Genomic DNA, 16,109 nt, shown 5'->3' on the forward strand with positions numbered 1-16,109 from the left:
TGACACAGATCACACGGGTGACACAGACTCACACGAGGTGACACAGACTCACACGAGGTGTGACACAGACTCACACGAGGTGTGACACAGACTCACACGAGGTGACACAGACTCACACGGGTGACACAGACTCACACGAGGTGACACAGACTCACACGAGGTGTGACACAGACTCACACGAGGTGACACAGACTCACACGAGGTGACACAGACTCACACGAGTGTGACACAGACTACACGAGTGACACAGACTCACAGAGGTGTGACACAGACTCACACGAGGTGACACAGACTCACACGAGGTGACACAGACTCACACGAGGGTGACACAGACTCACACGGGAGTGACACAGACTCACACGAGGTGGTGACACAGACTCACACGAGGGTGACACAGACTCACACGAGGTGACACAGACTCACACGAGTGACACAGACTCACACGAGGTGACACAGACTCACACGAGGTGACACAGAGCACACGAGAGACACAGACTCACACGAGGTGTGACACAGACCACACGGTGACACAGACTCACACGGGTGACACAGACTCACACGGGAGTGACACAGACCACAGAGGGTGACAGACTACACGGGGTGACACAGACTCACACGAGGTGACACAGACTCACACGGGGTGACACAGACTCACACGAGGTGACACAGACTCACACGGGGGTGAACAGACTCACAAGGGGTGACACAGACTCACACGAGGTGTGACACAGACTCACACGGGGAGTGACACAGACTCACACGGGGTGACACAGACTCACACGAGGTGACACAGACTCACACGAGGTGACACAGACTCACACGAGGTGACACAGACTCACACAGGTGACACAGACTCACACGAGGTGACACAGACTCACACGAGGTGACACAGACTCACACGAGGTGACACAGACTCACACGAGGTGACACAGACTCACACGAGGTGACACAGACTCACACAGGTGACACAGACTCACACGAGGTGACACAGACTCACACGGGGTGACACAGACTCACACGGGTGACACAGACTCACACGAGGTGACACAGACTCACACGGGGTGACACAGACTCACACGGGTGTGACACAGACTCACACGGGTGACACAGACTCACACGAGGTGACACAGACTCACACGAGGTGACACAGACTCACACGAGGTGTGACACAGACTCACACGAGGTGACACAGACTCACACGAGGTGACACAGACTCACACGAGGTGACACAGACTCACACGAGGTGTGACACAGACTCACACGAGGTGACACAGACTCACACGAGGTGACACAGACTCACACGAGGTGACACAGACTCACACGAGGTGACACAGACTCACACGAGGTGTGACACAGACTCACACGAGGTGACACAGACTCACACGGGTGACACAGACTCACACGAGGTGACACAGACTCACACGAGGTGTGACACAGACTCACACGAGGTGACACAGACTCACACGAGGTGACACAGACGCACACGAGGTGTGACACAGACTCACACGAGGTGACACAGACTCACACGGGGTGTGACACAGACTCACACGAGGTGACACAGACTGACACGAGGTGACACAGACTCACACGAGGTGACACAGACTCACACGGGGTGACACAGACTCACACGAGGTGACACAGACTCACACGAGGTGACACAGACTCACACGAGGTGACACAGACTCACACGGGTGACACAGACTCACACGAGGTGACACAGACTCACACGAGGTGACACAGACGCACACGAGAAGACACAGACTCACACGAGGTGTGACACAGACTCACACGAGTTGACACAGACTCACACGGGGTGACACAGACTCACACGGTGAGTGACACAGACGCACATGAGGTGTGACAGACTCACACGGGGTGACACAGACTCACACGAGGTGACACAGACTCACACGAGGTGACACAGACTCACACGAGGTGACACAGACTCACACGGGGTGTGAAACAGACTCACAAGGGGTGTGACACAGACTCACACGAGGTGTGACACAGACTCACACGGGGAGTGACACAGACTCACACGGGGTGACACAGACTCACACGGGTGACACAGACTCACACGAGGTGACACAGACTCACACGATGACACAGACTCACACGAGTGACACAGACTCACACGAGGTGACACAGACTCACACGGGGTGACACAGACTCACACGAGGTGACACAGACTCACACGAGGTGACACAGACTCACACGAGGTGACACAGACTCACACGAGGTGACACAGACTCACACGAGGTGACACAGACTCACACGGGGTGACAGACTCACACGGGGTGACGCAGACTCACACGAGGTGACACAGACTCACACGGGGTGACACAGACTCACACGGGTGTGACACACTCACACGGGTGACACAGACTCACACGAGTGACACAGACTCACACGAGGTGACACAGACTCACACGAGGTGACACAGACTCACACGAGGTGTGACACAGACTCACACGAGGTGACACAGACTCACACGAGGTGACACAGACTCACACGAGGTGACACAGACTCACAGAGGTGACACAGACTCACGAGGTGACACAGACTCACACGAGGTGACACAGACTCACACGAGGTGACACAGACTCACACGAGGTGTGACACAGACTCACACGAGGTGACACAGACTCACACGGGTGTGACACAGACTCACACGAGGTGACACAGACTCACACGAGGTGTGACACAGACTCACACGAGGTGTGACACAGACTCACACGAGGTGACACAGACTCACACGGGGTGACACAGACTCACACGGGTGACACAGACTCACACGGGTGACACAGACTCACACGAGGTGACACAGACTCACACGGTGACAAGACTCACACGGTGACACAGACTCACACGAGGTGACACAGACTCACACGGGGTGACACAGACTCACACGGGTGACACAGACTCACACGGGGAGTGACACAGACTCACACGGGTTGACACAGACTCACACGAGGTGACACAGACTCACACGAGGTGACACAGACTCACACGAGTGACACAGACTCACACGAGGTGACACAGACTCACACGGGGTGACACAGACTCACACGGGGTGTGACACAGACTCACACGGGGTGACAGACTCACACGGGGTGACACAGACTCACACGAGGTTTGACACAGACTCACACGAGGTGACACAGACTCACACGAGGTGACACAGACTCACACGGGGTGACAGACTCACACGGGGTGACACAGACTCACACGGGGTGACACAGACTCACACGAGGTGACACAGACTCACACGGGAGACAGACTCACACGAGGTGACACAGACTCACACGGGTGACAGACTCACACGAGGTGACACAGACTCACACGAGGTTGACACAGACTCACACGGGGTGACACAGACTCACACGGGGTGTGACACAGACTCACACGAGGTGTGACACAGACTCACACGAGGTGTGACACAGACTCACACGGGTGACACAGACTCACACGAGGTGTGACACAGACTCACACGGGGTGACACAGACTCACACGAGGTGTGACACAGACTCACACGAGGTGTGACACAGACTCACACGGGGTGACACAGACTCACACGAGGTGTGACACAGACTCACACGGGGTGACACAGACTCACGGGTGACACAGACTCACACGAGGTGACACAGACTCACACGAGGTGACACAGACTCACAAGGTGACACACACACACGAGGTGACACAGACTCACACGGGTGACACAGACTCACACGAGGTGACACAGACTCACACGAGGTGACACAGACTCACACGAGGTGACACAGACTCACACGAGGTGACACAGACTCACACGAGGTGTGACACAGACTCACACGAGATGACACAGACTCACACGAGGTGACACAGACTCACACGGGTGACACAGACTCACACGGGTGACACAGACTCACACAGTGACACAGACTCACACGGGGACACAGACTCACACGGAGTGACACAGACTCACACAGGGGACACAGACTCACACGAGGTGACACAGACTCACACGAGGTGACACAGACTCACACGAGGTGACACAGACTCACACGAGTGACACAGACTCACACGAGGTGACACAGACTCACACGAGGTGACACAGACTCACACGAGGTGACACAGACTCACACGAGGTGACACAGACTCACACGGGGTGACACAGACTCACACGAGTGACACAGACTCACACGGGGTGACACAGACTCACACGAGGTGACACAGACTCACACGAGGTGTGACACAGACTCACACGAGGTGACACAGACTCACACGGGGTGACACAGACTCACACGGGGTGACACAGACTCACACGAGGTGACACAGACTCACACGAGGTGACACAGACTCACACGAGTGACACAGACTCACACGAGGTGACACACTCACACGGTGACACAGACTCACACGAGGTGACACAGACTCACACGAGGTGACACAAACTCACACGAGGTGACACAGACTCACACGAGGTGACACAGACTCACACGGGGTGACACAGACTCACACGGGTGACGCAGACTCACAGGAGGTGACACAGACTCACACGAGGTTTGACACAGACTCACACGGGGAGTGACACAGACTCACACGGGGTGTGACACAGGCTCACACGGGGTGACACAGACTCATACGAAGTGACACAGACTCACACGAGGTGACACAGACTCACACGAGGTGACACAGACTCACACGAGGTGTGACACAGACTCACACGAGGTGACACAGACTCACACGAGGTGACACAGACTCACACGAGGTGTGACACAGACTCACACGAGGTGACACAGACTCATACGAGGTGACACAGACTCACACGAGGTGACACAGACTCACACGAGGTGACACAGACTCACACGAGGTGTGACACAGACTCACACGAGGTGACACAGACTCACACGGGTGTGACACAGACTCACACGAGGGACACAGACTCACACGAGGTGTGACACAGACTCACACGAGGTGTGACACAGACTCACACGAGGTGACACAGACTCACACGGGGTGACACAGACTCACACGAGGTGACACAGACTCACACGAGGTGACACAGACTCACACGGGGTGACACAGACTCACACGGGTGACACAGACTCACACGAGGTGACACAGACTCACACGGGGTGACACAGACTCACACGGGTGACACAGACTCACACGGGGTGACACAGACTCACACGAGGTGACACAGACTCACACGAGGTGTGACACAGACTCACACGAGGTGACACAGACTCACACGATGACACAGACTCACACGAGGTGACACAGACTCACACGGGGTGACACAGACTCACACGGGGTGTGACACAGACTCACACGGGGTGACAGACTCACACGGGGTGACACAGACTCACACGAGGTTTGACACAGACTCGCACGAGGTGACACAAACTCACACGAGGTGACACAGACTCACACGGGGTGACAGACTCACACGGGGTGACACAGACTCACACGGGGTGACACAGACTCACACGAGGTGACACAGACTCACACGGGGAGACAGACTCACACGAGGTGACACAGACTCACACGGGGTGACAGACTCACACGAGGTGACACAGACTCACACGAGGTTTGACACAGACTCACACGGGGAGTGACACAGACTCACACGGGGTGTGACACAGGCTCACACGAGGTGTGACACAGACTCACACGAGGTGTGACACAGACTCACACGGGGTGACACAGACTCACACGAGGTGTGACACAGACTCACACGAGGTGACACAGACTCACACGAGGTGTGACACAGACTCACACGAGGTGTGACACAGACTCACACGGGGTGACACAGACTCACACGAGGTGTGACACAGACTCACACGAGGTGTGACACAGACTCACACGGGGTGGACACAGACTCACACGAGGTGTGACACAGACTCACACGAGGTGACACAGACTCACACGAGGTGTGACACAGACTCACACGAGGTTGTGACACAGACTCACACGGGGTGACACAGACTCACACGAGGTGTGACACAGACTCACACGAGGTGTGACACAGACTCACACGGGGTGACACAGACTCACACGAGGTGTGACACAGACTCGCACAAGGTGGGAGTGTGTTGGTGTGTGCGTGAGAGTGTGATGAGGGTGAGCGTGTTGGTGTGTGTGAGAGTGTGGTGTGGTGAGTGTGTTGGTGTGTGTGTGAGAGTGTGGCGAGGGTGAGTGTGTTGGTGTGTGTGTTGGTGTGTGTGTGAGAGTGTGGTGAGGGTGAGGGTGTTGGTGTGTGTGTGAGAGTGTGGAGAGGGTCAGTGTGTTGGGTGTGTGTGAGATTGTGGTGAGGGTGAGTGTATTGGTGTGTGTGTGAGAGTGTGGTGAGGGTGAGTGTGTTGGTGTGAGTGTGAGAGTGTGGTGAGGGTGAGTGTGTTGGTGTGTGTGTGAGAGTGTGGAGAGGGTGAGTGTGTTGGTGTGTGTGTGAGAGTGTGGTGAGTGTGTTGGAGTGTGTGTGAGAGTGTGGTGAGGGTGAGTGTGTTGGTGTGTGTGTGAGAGTGTGGTGAGTGTGTTGGTGTGTGTGTGAGAGTGTGGAGAGGGTGAGTGTGTTGGTGTGTGTGTGAGAGTGTGGTGAGGATGAGTGTGTTGGTGTGTGTGTGAGAGTGTGGTGAGGGTGAGGGTGTTGGTGTGTGTGTGAGAGTGTGGTGATTGTGTTGGTGTGTGTTTGAGAGTGTGGTGAGGGTTAGTGTGTTGGTGTGTGTGTGAGAGTGTGGTGAGGGTGAGTGTGTTGGTGTGTGTGTGAGAGTGTGGAGAGGGCGAGTGTGTTGGTGTGTGTGTGAGAGTGCGGTGATTGTGTTGGTGTGTGTGTGAGAGTGTGGTGAGTGTGTTGGTGTGTGTGTGAGAGTGTGGTGAGGGTGTTGGTGTGTGTGTGAGAGTGTAGTGAGGGTGAGTGTGTTGGTGTGTGTGTGAGAGTGTGGTGAGCGTGTTGGTGTGTGTGTGAGAGTGTGTTGGTGTGTGTGTGAGAGTGTGGTGAGTGTGTTGGTGTGTGTGTGAGAGTGTAGTGAGGGGGTTGGTGTGTGTGTGAGAGTGTGGTGAGGGTGAGTGTGTTGGTGTGTGTGTGAGAGTGTGTTGAGCGTGTTGGTGTGTGTGTGAGAGTGTGGTGAGGGTGAGCGTGTTGGTGTTTGTGTGAGATTGTGGTGAGGGTGAGTGTGTTGGTGTGTGTGTGTGAGAGTGTGGTGAGGGTGAGTGTGTTGGTGTGTGTGAGAGTGTGGTGAGCGTGTTGGTGTGTGTGTGAGAGTGTGGTGAGGGTGAGCGTGTTGGTGTTTGTGTGAGAGTGTGGTGAGGGTGAGCGTGTTGGTGTGTGTGTGACAGTGTAGTGAGGGTGTTGGTGTGTGTGTGAGAGTGTGGAGAGGGTGAGTGTGTTGGTGTGTGTGTGAGAGTGTGGTGAGGGGGAGTGTGTTGGTGTGTGTGTGAGAGTGTGGTGAGGGTGAGTGTGTTGGTGTGTGTGTGTGAGAGTGTGGTGAGGGTGTTGGTGTGTGTGTGAGAGTGTGGTGAGGGTGTTGGTGTGTGTGTGAGAGTGTGGTGAGGGAGTGTGTTGGTGTGTGTGTGAGAGTGTGGTGAGTGTGTTGGTGTGTGTGTGAGAGTGTGGTGAGGGTGAGCGTGTTGGTGTGTGTGTGAGAGTGTAGTGAGGGTGTTGGTGTGTGTGTGAGAGTGTGGTGAGGGTCTTGGTGTGTGTGTGAGAGGGTGGTGAGGGGGTGTGTGTTGGTGTGTGTGTGAGAGTGTGGTGAGTGTGTTGGTGTGTGTGTGAGAGTGTGGTGAGTGTGTTGGTGTGTGTGTGAGAGTGTGGTGAGGGTGAGTGTATTGGTGTGTGTGTGAGAGTGTGGTGAGTGTGTTGGTGTGTGTGTGAGAGTGTGGTGAGGGTGAGCGTGTTGGTGTGTGTGTGAGAGTGTGGTAAGGGGGAGTGTGTTGGTGTGTGTGTGAGAGTTGTGGTGAGTGTGTTGGTGTGTGTGTGAGAGTGTGGTGAGGGAGTGTGTTGGTGTGTGTGTGAGAGTGTGGTGAAGGAGTGTGTTGGTATGTGTGTGAGAGTTGTGGTTAGTGTGTTTGTGTGTGTGTGAGAGTGTGGTGAGGGAGTGTTTTGGTGTGTGTGTGAGAGTGTGGTGAGGGAGTGTGTTGGTGTGTGTGTGAAAGTTGTGGTGAGTGTGTTGGTGTGTGTGTGAGAGTGTGGTGAGGGAGTGTGTTGGTGTGTGTGTGAGAGTGTGGTGAGGGGGAGTGTATTGGTGTGTGTGTGAGAGTGTGGTGAGGCAGTGTGTTGGTGTGTGTGTGAGAGTGTGGTGAGGGAGTGTGTTGGTGTGTGTGTGAGAGTGTGGTCAGGGAGTGTGTTGGTGTGTGTGTGAGAGTTGTGGTGAGTGTGTTGGTGTGTGTGTGAGAGTGTGGTGAGGGAGTGTGTTGTTGTGTGTGTGAGAGTGTGGTGAGGGAGTGTGCTGGTGTGTGTGTGAGAGTTGTGGTGAGTGTGTTGTTGTGTGTGTGAGAGTGTGGTGAGGGTGTTGGTGTGTGTGTGAGAGTGTGGTGAGGGTGAGTGTGTTGGTGTGTGTGAGAGTGTGGTGTGAGGGTGAGTGTGTTGGTGTGTGTGTGAGAGTGTGGTGAGGGTGTTGGCGTGTGTGTGAGAGTGTGGTGAGGGTGAGTGTGTTGGTGTGTGTGTGAGAGTGTGGTGAGGGAGTGTGTTGGTGTGTGTGTGAGAGTGTGGTGAGCGTGTTGGTGTGTGTGTGACAGTGTGGTGAGGGTGAGGGTGTTGGTGTGTGTGAGAGTGTGGTGAGGGTGAGTGTGTTGGTGTGTGTGAGAGTGTGGTGAGGGTGAGTGTGTTGGTGTGTGTGTGAGAGTGTGATGAGGGTGAGCGTGTTGGTGTGTGTGAGAGTGTGATGAGGGTGTTGGTGTGTGTGTGAGAGTGTGGGGAGGGAGTGTGTTGGTGTGTGTGTGAGAGTGTGATGAGGGTGAGCGTGTTGGTGTGTGTGAGAGTGTGGTGTGGTGAGTGTGTTGGTGTGTGTGTGAGAGTGTAGTGAGGGTGTTGGTGTGTGTGTGAGAGTGTGGTGAGGGTCTTGGTGTGTGTGTGAGAGGGTGGTGAGGGGGAGTGTGTTGGTGTGTGTGTGAGAGTGTGGTGAGTGTGTTGGTGTGTGTGTGAGAGTGTGGTGAGTGTGTTGGTGTGTGTGTGAGATTGTGGTGAGGGTGAGTGTGTTGGTGTGTGTGTGAGAGTGTGGTGAGTGTGTTGGTGTGTGTGTGAGAGTGTGGTGAGGGTGAGCGTGTTGGTGTGTGTGTGAGAGTGTGGTAAGGGGGAGTGTGTTGGTGTGTGTGTGAGAGTTGTGGTGAGTGTGTTGGTGTGTGTGTGAGAGTGTGGTGAGGGAGTGTGTTGGTGTGTGTGTGAGAGTGTGGTGAGGGAGTGTGTTGGTGTGTGTGTGAGAGTTGTGGTTAGTGTGTTTGTGTGTGTGTGAGAGTGTGGTGAGGGAGTGTGTTGGTGTGTGTGTGAGAGTGTGGTGAGGGAGTGTGTTGGTGTGTGTGTGAAAGTTGTGGTGAGTGTGTTGGTGTGTGTGTGAGAGTGTGGTGAGGGAGTGTGTTGGTGTGTGTGTGAGAGTGTGGTGAGGGGGAGTGTGTTGGGGTGTGTGTGAGAGTGTGGTGAGGGAGTGTGTTGGTGTGTGTGTGAGAGTGTGGTGAGGGAATGTGTTGGTGTGTGTGTGAGAGTGTGGTCAGGGAGTGTGTTGGTGTGTGTGTGAGAGTTGTGGTGAGTGTGTTGGTGTGTGTGTGAGAGTGTGGTGAGGGAGTGTGTTGGTGTGTGTGTGAGCGTGTGGAGAGCGTGTTGGCGTGTGTGTGAGAGTTGTGGTGAGTGTGTTGGTGTGTGTGTGAGAGTGTGGTGAGGGAGTGTGTTGGTGTGTGTGTGAGAGTGTGTTGAGGGAGTGTGCTGGTGTGTGTGTGAGAGTTGTGGTGAGTGTGTTGGTGTGTGTGTGAGAGTGTGGTGAGGGTGTTGGTGTGTGTGTGAGAGTGTGGTGAGGGTGAGTGTGTTGGTGTGTGTGAGAGTGTGGTGTGAGGGTGAGTGTGTTGGTGTGTGTGTGAGAGTGTGGTGAGGGTGTTGGCGTGTGTGTGAGAGTGTGGTGAGGGTGAGTGTGTTGGTGTGTGTGTGAGAGTGTGGTGATTGTGTTGGTGTGTGTGTGAGAGTGTGGTGAGCGTGTTGGTGTGTGTGTGAGAGTGTGGTGAGGGTGAGCGTGTTGGTGTTTGTGTGAGAGTGTGGTGAGGGTGAGCGTGTTGGTGTGTGTGTGAGAGTGTAGTGAGGGTGTTGGTGTGTGTGTGAGAGTGTGGAGAGGGTGAGTGTGTTGGTGTGTGTGTGAGAGTGTGGTGAGGGGGAGTGTGTTGGTGTGTGTGTGAGAGTGTGGTGAGGGTGAGTGTGTTGGTGTGTGTGTGTGAGAGTGTGGTGAGGGAGTGTGTTGGTGTGTGTGTGAGAGTGTGGTGAAGGAGTGTGTTGGTATGTGTGTGAGAGTTGTGGTTAGTGTGTTTGTGTGTGTGTGAGAGTGTGGTGAGGGAGTGTTTTGGTGTGTGTGTGAGAGTGTGGTGAGGGAGTGTGTTGGTGTGTGTGTGAAAGTTGTGGTGAGTGTGTTGGTGTGTGTGTGAGAGTGTGGTGAGGGAGTGTGTTGGTGTGTGTGTGAGAGTGTGGTGAGGGGGAGTGTGTTGGTGTGTGTGTGAGGGTGTGGTGAGGGAGTGTGTTGGTGTGTGTGTGAGAGTGTGGTGAGTGAGTGTGTTGGTGTGTGTGTGAGAGTGTGGTCAGGGAGTGTGTTGGTGTGTGTGTGAGAGTTGTGGTGAGTGTGTTGGTGTGTGTGTGAGAGTGTGGTGAGGGAGTGTGTTGGTGTGTGTGTGAGAGTGTGGTGAGGGAGTGTGCTGGTGTGTGTGTGAGAGTTGTGGTGAGTGTGTTGGTGTGTGTGTGAGAGTGTGGTGAGGGTGTTGGTGTGTGTGTGAGAGTGTGGTGAGGGTGAGTGTGTTGGTGTGTGTGAGAGTGTGGTGTGAGGGTGAGTGTGTTGGTGTGTGTGTGAGAGTGTGGTGAGGGTGTTGGCGTGTGTGTGAGAGTGTGGTGAGGGTGAGTGTGTTGGTGTGTGTGTGAGAGTGTGGTGAGGGAGTGTGTTGGTGTGTGTGTGAGAGTGTGGTGAGCGTGTTAGTGTGTGTGTGACAGTGTGGTGAGGGTGAGGGTGTTGGTGTGTGTGAGAGTGTGGTGAGGGCGAGTGTGTTGGTGTGTGTGAGAGTGTGGTGAGGGTGAGTGTGTTGGTGTGTGTGTGAGAGTGTGATGAGGGTGAGCGTGTTGGTGTGTGTGAGAGTGTGGTGAGGGTGTTGGTGTGTGTGTGAGAGTGTGGTGAGGGAGTGTGTTGGTGTGTGTGTGAGAGTGTGATGAGGGTGAGCGTGTTGGTGTGTGTGAGAGTGTGGCGTGGTGAGTGTGTTGGTGTGTGTGAGAGTGTAGTGAGGGTGTTGGTGTGTGTGTGAGAGTGTGGTGAGGGTCTTGGTGTGTGTGTGAGAGGGTGGTGAGGGGGAGTGTGTTGGTGTGTGTGTGAGAGTGTGGTGAGTGTGTTGGTGTGTGTGTGAGAGTGTGGTGAGGGTGAGTGTGTTGGTGTGTGTGTGAGAGTGTGGTGAGTGTGTTGGTGTGTGTGTGAGAGTGTGGTGAGGGTGAGCGTGTTGGTGTGTGTGTGAGAGTGTGGTAAGGGGGAGTGTGTTGGTGTGTGTGTGAGAGTTGTGGTGAGTGTGTTGGTGTGTGTGTGAGAGTGTGGTGAGGGAGTGTGTTGGTGTGTGTGTGAGAGTGTGTGAGGGAGTGTGTTGGTGTGTGTGTGAGAGTTGTGGTTAGTGTGTTTGTGTGTGTGAGAGTGTGGTGAGGGAGTGTGTTGGTGTGTGTGTGAGAGTGTGGTGAGGGAGTGTGTTGGTGTGTGTGTGAAAGTTGTGGTGAGTGTGTTGGTGTGTGTGTGAGAGTGTGGTGAGGGAGTGTGTTGGTGTGTGTGTGAGAGTGTGGTGAGGGGGAGTGTGTTGGGGTGTGTGTGAGAGTGTGGTGAGGGAGTGTGTTGGTGTGTGTGTGAGAGTGTGGTGAGGGAATGTGTTGGTGTGTGTGTGAGAGTGTGGTCAGGGAGTGTGTTGGTGTGTGTGTGAGAGTTGTGGTGAGTGTGTTGGTGTGTGTGTGAGAGTGTGGTGAGGGAGTGTGTTGGTGTGTGTGTGAGCGTGTGGAGAGCGTGTTGGCGTGTGTGTGAGAGTTGTGGTGAGTGTGTTGGTGTGTGTGTGAGAGTGTGGTGAGGGAGTGTGTTGGTGTGTGTGTGAGAGTGTGTTGAGGGAGTGTGCTGGTGTGTGTGTGAGAGTTGTGGTGAGTGTGTTGGTGTGTGTGTGAGAGTGTGGTGAGGGTGTTGGTGTGTGTGTGAGAGTGTGGTGAGGGTGAGTGTGTTGGTGTGTGTGAGAGTGTGGTGTGAGGGTGAGTGTGTTGGTGTGTGTGTGAGAGTGTGGTGAGGGTGTTGGCGTGTGTGTGAGAGTGTGGTGAGGGTGAGTGTGTTGGTGTGTGTGTGAGAGTGTGGTGATTGTGTTGGTGTGTGTGTGAGAGTGTGGTGAGCGTGTTGGTGTGTGTGTGAGAGTGTGGTGAGGGTGAGCGTGTTGGTGTTTGTGTGAGAGTGTGGTGAGGGTGAGCGTGTTGGTGTGTGTGTGAGAGTGTAGTGAGGGTGTTGGTGTGTGTGTGAGAGTGTGGAGAGGGTGAGTGTGTTGGTGTGTGTGTGAGAGTGTGGTGAGGGGGAGTGTGTTGGTGTGTGTGTGAGAGTGTGGTGAGGGTGAGTGTGTTGGTGTGTGTGTGTGAGAGTGTGGTGAGGGAGTGTGTTGGTGTGTGTGTGAGAGTGTGGTGAGGGTGTTGGTGTGTGTGTGAGAGTGTGGTGAGGGTGTTGGTGTGTGTGTGAGAGTGTGGTGAGGGAGTGTGTTGGTGTGTGTGTGAGAGTGTGGTGAGGGAGTGTGTTGGTGTGTGTGTGAAAGTTGTGGTGAGTGTGTTGGTGTGTGTGTGAGAGTGTGGTGAGGGAGTGTGTTGGTGTGTGTGTGAGAGTGTGGTGAGGGGGAGTGTGTTGGTGTGTGTGTGAGAGTGTGGTGAGGGAGTGTGTTGGTGTGTGTGTGAGAGTGTGATGAGGGTGAGCGTGTTGGTGTGTGTGAGAGTGTGGTGTGGTGAGTGTGTTGGTGTGTGTGTGAGAGTGTGGTGAGGGTGAGTGTGTTGGTGTGTGTGAGAGTGTGGTGTGGTGAGTGTGTTGGTGTGTGTGTGAGAGTGTGGCGAGGGTGAGTGTGTTGGTGTGTGTGAGAGTGTGGTGTGGTGAGTGTGTTCGTGTGTGTGTGAGAGTGTGGGGAGGGTGAGTGTGTTGGTGTGTGTGAGAGTGTGGTGTGGTGAGTGTGTTCGTGTGTGTGTGAGAGTGTGGGGAGGGTGAGTGTGTTGGTTGTGTGTGAGAGTGTGATGTGGTGAGTGTGTTGGTGTGTGTGTGAGAGTGTGGTGAGGTTGAGTGTGTTGGTGTGTGTGAGAGTGTGGTGTGGTGAGTGTGTTCGTGTGTGTGTGAGAGCGTGGTGAGGGTGTTGGTGTGTGTGTGAGAGTGTGGTGAGGGTGTTAGTGTGTGTGTGAGAGTGTGGTGAGGGTGAGCGTGTTTGTGTGTGTGTGACAGTGTGTGAGTGTGGGTGAGTGTGTTGTGTGTGAGAGTGTGGTGAGGGGGAGAGTGTTGGTGTGTGTGTGAGAGTGTGGTGAGCGTGTTGGTGTGTGTGTGAGAGTGTGTGAGTGTGGGTGAGTGTGTTGTGTGTGAGAGTGTGGTGAGGGTGTTTGTGTGTGTGTGAGATTGTGGTGAGGGAGCGTGTTGGTGTGTGTGAGAGTGTGTGAGTGTGGGTGAGTGTGTTGGTGTGTGTGTGTGAGAGTGTGTGAGTGTGGGTGAGTGTGTTGTGTGTGAGAGTGTGGTGAGCGTGTTGGTGTGTGTGTGAGAGTGTGTGAGTGTGGGTGAGTGTGTTGGTGTGTGTGTGAGAGTGTGTAAGTGTGGGTGAGTGTGTTGTGTGTGAGAGTGTGGTGAGGGTGTTGGTGTGTGTGTGAGTGTGTGTGAGAGTGTGTGAGTGTGGGTGAGTGTGTTGTGTGTGTGAGAGTGTGTGAGTGTGGGTGAGTGTGTTGTGTGTGAGAGTGTGTGAGTGTGGGTGAGTGTGTTGTGTGTGAGAGTGTGTGAGTGTGTGTGTGAGAGTGTGTGAGAGTGTGGTGAGTGTGTTGTGTGTGAGAGTGTGGTGAGGGGGAGAGTTTAGCTGCGTGAAATCAGGCGGCCGCTGCCACTTGGAGATCATAACAACAATGCGGGTGGGGCGGGTGGGGCGGGTGAGGGGGGGCGGGTGAGGGGGGGCGGGTGAGGGGGGGCGTGGGGGGGGGGGCGTGGGGGGGGGCGAGCGGGGGCGTTGGGGGGGGGCGTGGGGGGGACGAGCCGGGCACCACCGGCCCCGCTGCTTTAACCTCGGGGCCGTGAGCGGCACTGAGAGACGAGGAGGAGGTGGAGGAAGAGGTGGAGGAGGAGGTGGTATCTCCGTGTCGCTGTGTCAGCCTCACGTGGGTAGTGGCACGGGGAGACGAGGGGGAGGAGGTGTCAGGATGTGTCCCCGTGTCTTCCTCACGACGCCACCGACAATGCTGCCCTCCAGATCGTGGGTGACACTGGGAGACGGGGAGGAAGACGAGGACGCGGAGAAGGACGAGGTGGACGAGGTGGACGAGGAGGAGGAGGCGTCCCCGTGTCTCCATGCTGCGACACATCAAGAGGAGGGCCTCGGAGCCGGCCGTGGCTGGCGGCTCCGAGGCCCCGGAGGAGCCGGAGGGCCTCTCGGGCCCGGGGGCACTGGGAGGGCCAGCGAGGGCTGGGGCCCGGGCCGCCGGGAGGGCCCCGGTCAAGGCCCCGCGCGTGGCTCTTCTGGGCCTCCCCGGCGAGGAATTCGTCACCTCGCGGAGGCCACGCGGCCCCTCACCCGGCCCGGACGAGGGCAGCGGCGGCAGAGAGGAGGAGGAGGAGGGTGGCGGTGGCGAGGGGACGTCCCTGGGGGAGATCGAACTCCTCGGCGCGTCCACGTGGATGCCGGGAGCTCCAGGGGCCTGCACCCTGGACTCCAGCCTCCTCCGCGGTGATGTAACAACGCCAATAACAACGATTCATACCCGGAGTAGGCAAAGTAATGAACCGGCCGATTTTGTGTCGTGAAACCCTCCACCACCGCCCCATCCTTCAACTTAAAAATGTATTTACGAACCCGAATGGGAAACCTACTACGTGTTGAAAAGAAATACACTGACATCGATATTATTCAAAAAGCAGGCTTTAGCCTTTCTGGCAATAAATCAATAGCTAGCTATTTAGCGTTTGAACATCTTAACACGTCTTGGTTATTGCCAGAAAGGGTAACGCCTATTCCTCTTTTCATAATTTTGACACTGGCTAAAAGGTCCCAAAGATATGCATAATATTGTTATGGAAAGACTCGCCCCCGCCATAGAAATGTGGAATTGCTCCGTAGGGCTGTGGACGGCAGATGAGCGCCAATGCCTCAATGCCCAGTTGAGCAGCAGCAGGAAGAGAAGCTTGAGCCGAGTGGCCGCTGTCGATGTTGAGACCAGAGTCGACGAGAAGTTTACTCACAGCCTGAGCGTGCACGTCATGGGATGGGGGTTTATGCATTCAAGAGAATCATACTTGTGGTGGGTAGGTGGCCGAGTGGTTGGGGTGGGTGGGTGAGTGGTTGGGTGGGTGGGTGAGTGGTTGGGTGGGTGGGTGGGTGAGTGGTTGGGTGGGTGGGTGGGTGAGTGGTTGGGTGGGTGGTGGGTGAGTGGTTGGGTGGGTGGGTGGGTGAGTGGTTGGGTGGGTGGTTGGGTGGGTGGTTGGGTGGGTGGTTGGGTGGGTGAGTGGTTGGGTGGGTGAGTGGTTGGGTGGGTGGGTTGGCTAGCGGGGAGCGGTCGTGTAGTGGTTAGCGCGCCGCGCTACGAACCTGGCGACTCGAGTTTGATTTCTGCTCACGGCCAACATCAGTGACGATTATCTGAATCGGTCCTGGGCGTCCCCTAGGTAGACTCAGCCTAAAATAAGTACCTAGTGCGGTGTGTACACATCGCCACTAGGGAGACAAAGGCGGCCGGGCTG

The 16,109-nt window shown here is 55.4% G+C and overlaps 2 protein-coding genes across 2 annotated transcripts in view; one reads left to right on the top strand and one right to left on the bottom strand.

Annotated features, from left to right (window-relative positions):
• The window catches only part of LOC133343611 (uncharacterized), a 28,063-nt gene extending 13,338 nt beyond the window's left edge, over positions 1-14,725 (bottom strand). The window contains exon 1 of the mRNA XM_061553302.1: positions 14,710-14,725. Within this exon, the coding sequence (XP_061409286.1) occupies positions 14,710-14,725 (16 nt within the window). The remainder of the gene's footprint in view (positions 1-14,709) is intronic.
• Positions 14,516-16,109, top strand: part of LOC133343612 (uncharacterized) — an 87,829-nt gene continuing 86,235 nt past the window's right edge. The window contains exon 1 of the mRNA XM_061553303.1: positions 14,516-15,099. Coding sequence (XP_061409287.1) covers positions 14,724-15,099 — 376 coding nt within the window. The 5' untranslated portion in view covers positions 14,516-14,723. The remainder of the gene's footprint in view (positions 15,100-16,109) is intronic.

The sequence above is a fragment of the Lethenteron reissneri genome, chromosome 18, assembly GCF_015708825.2.
Source record: "Lethenteron reissneri isolate LAM-NWPU_2019-01 chromosome 18, ASM1570882v1, whole genome shotgun sequence".
In the NCBI taxonomy this organism is placed as follows: Eukaryota; Metazoa; Chordata; class Hyperoartia; order Petromyzontiformes; family Petromyzontidae; genus Lethenteron; species Lethenteron reissneri.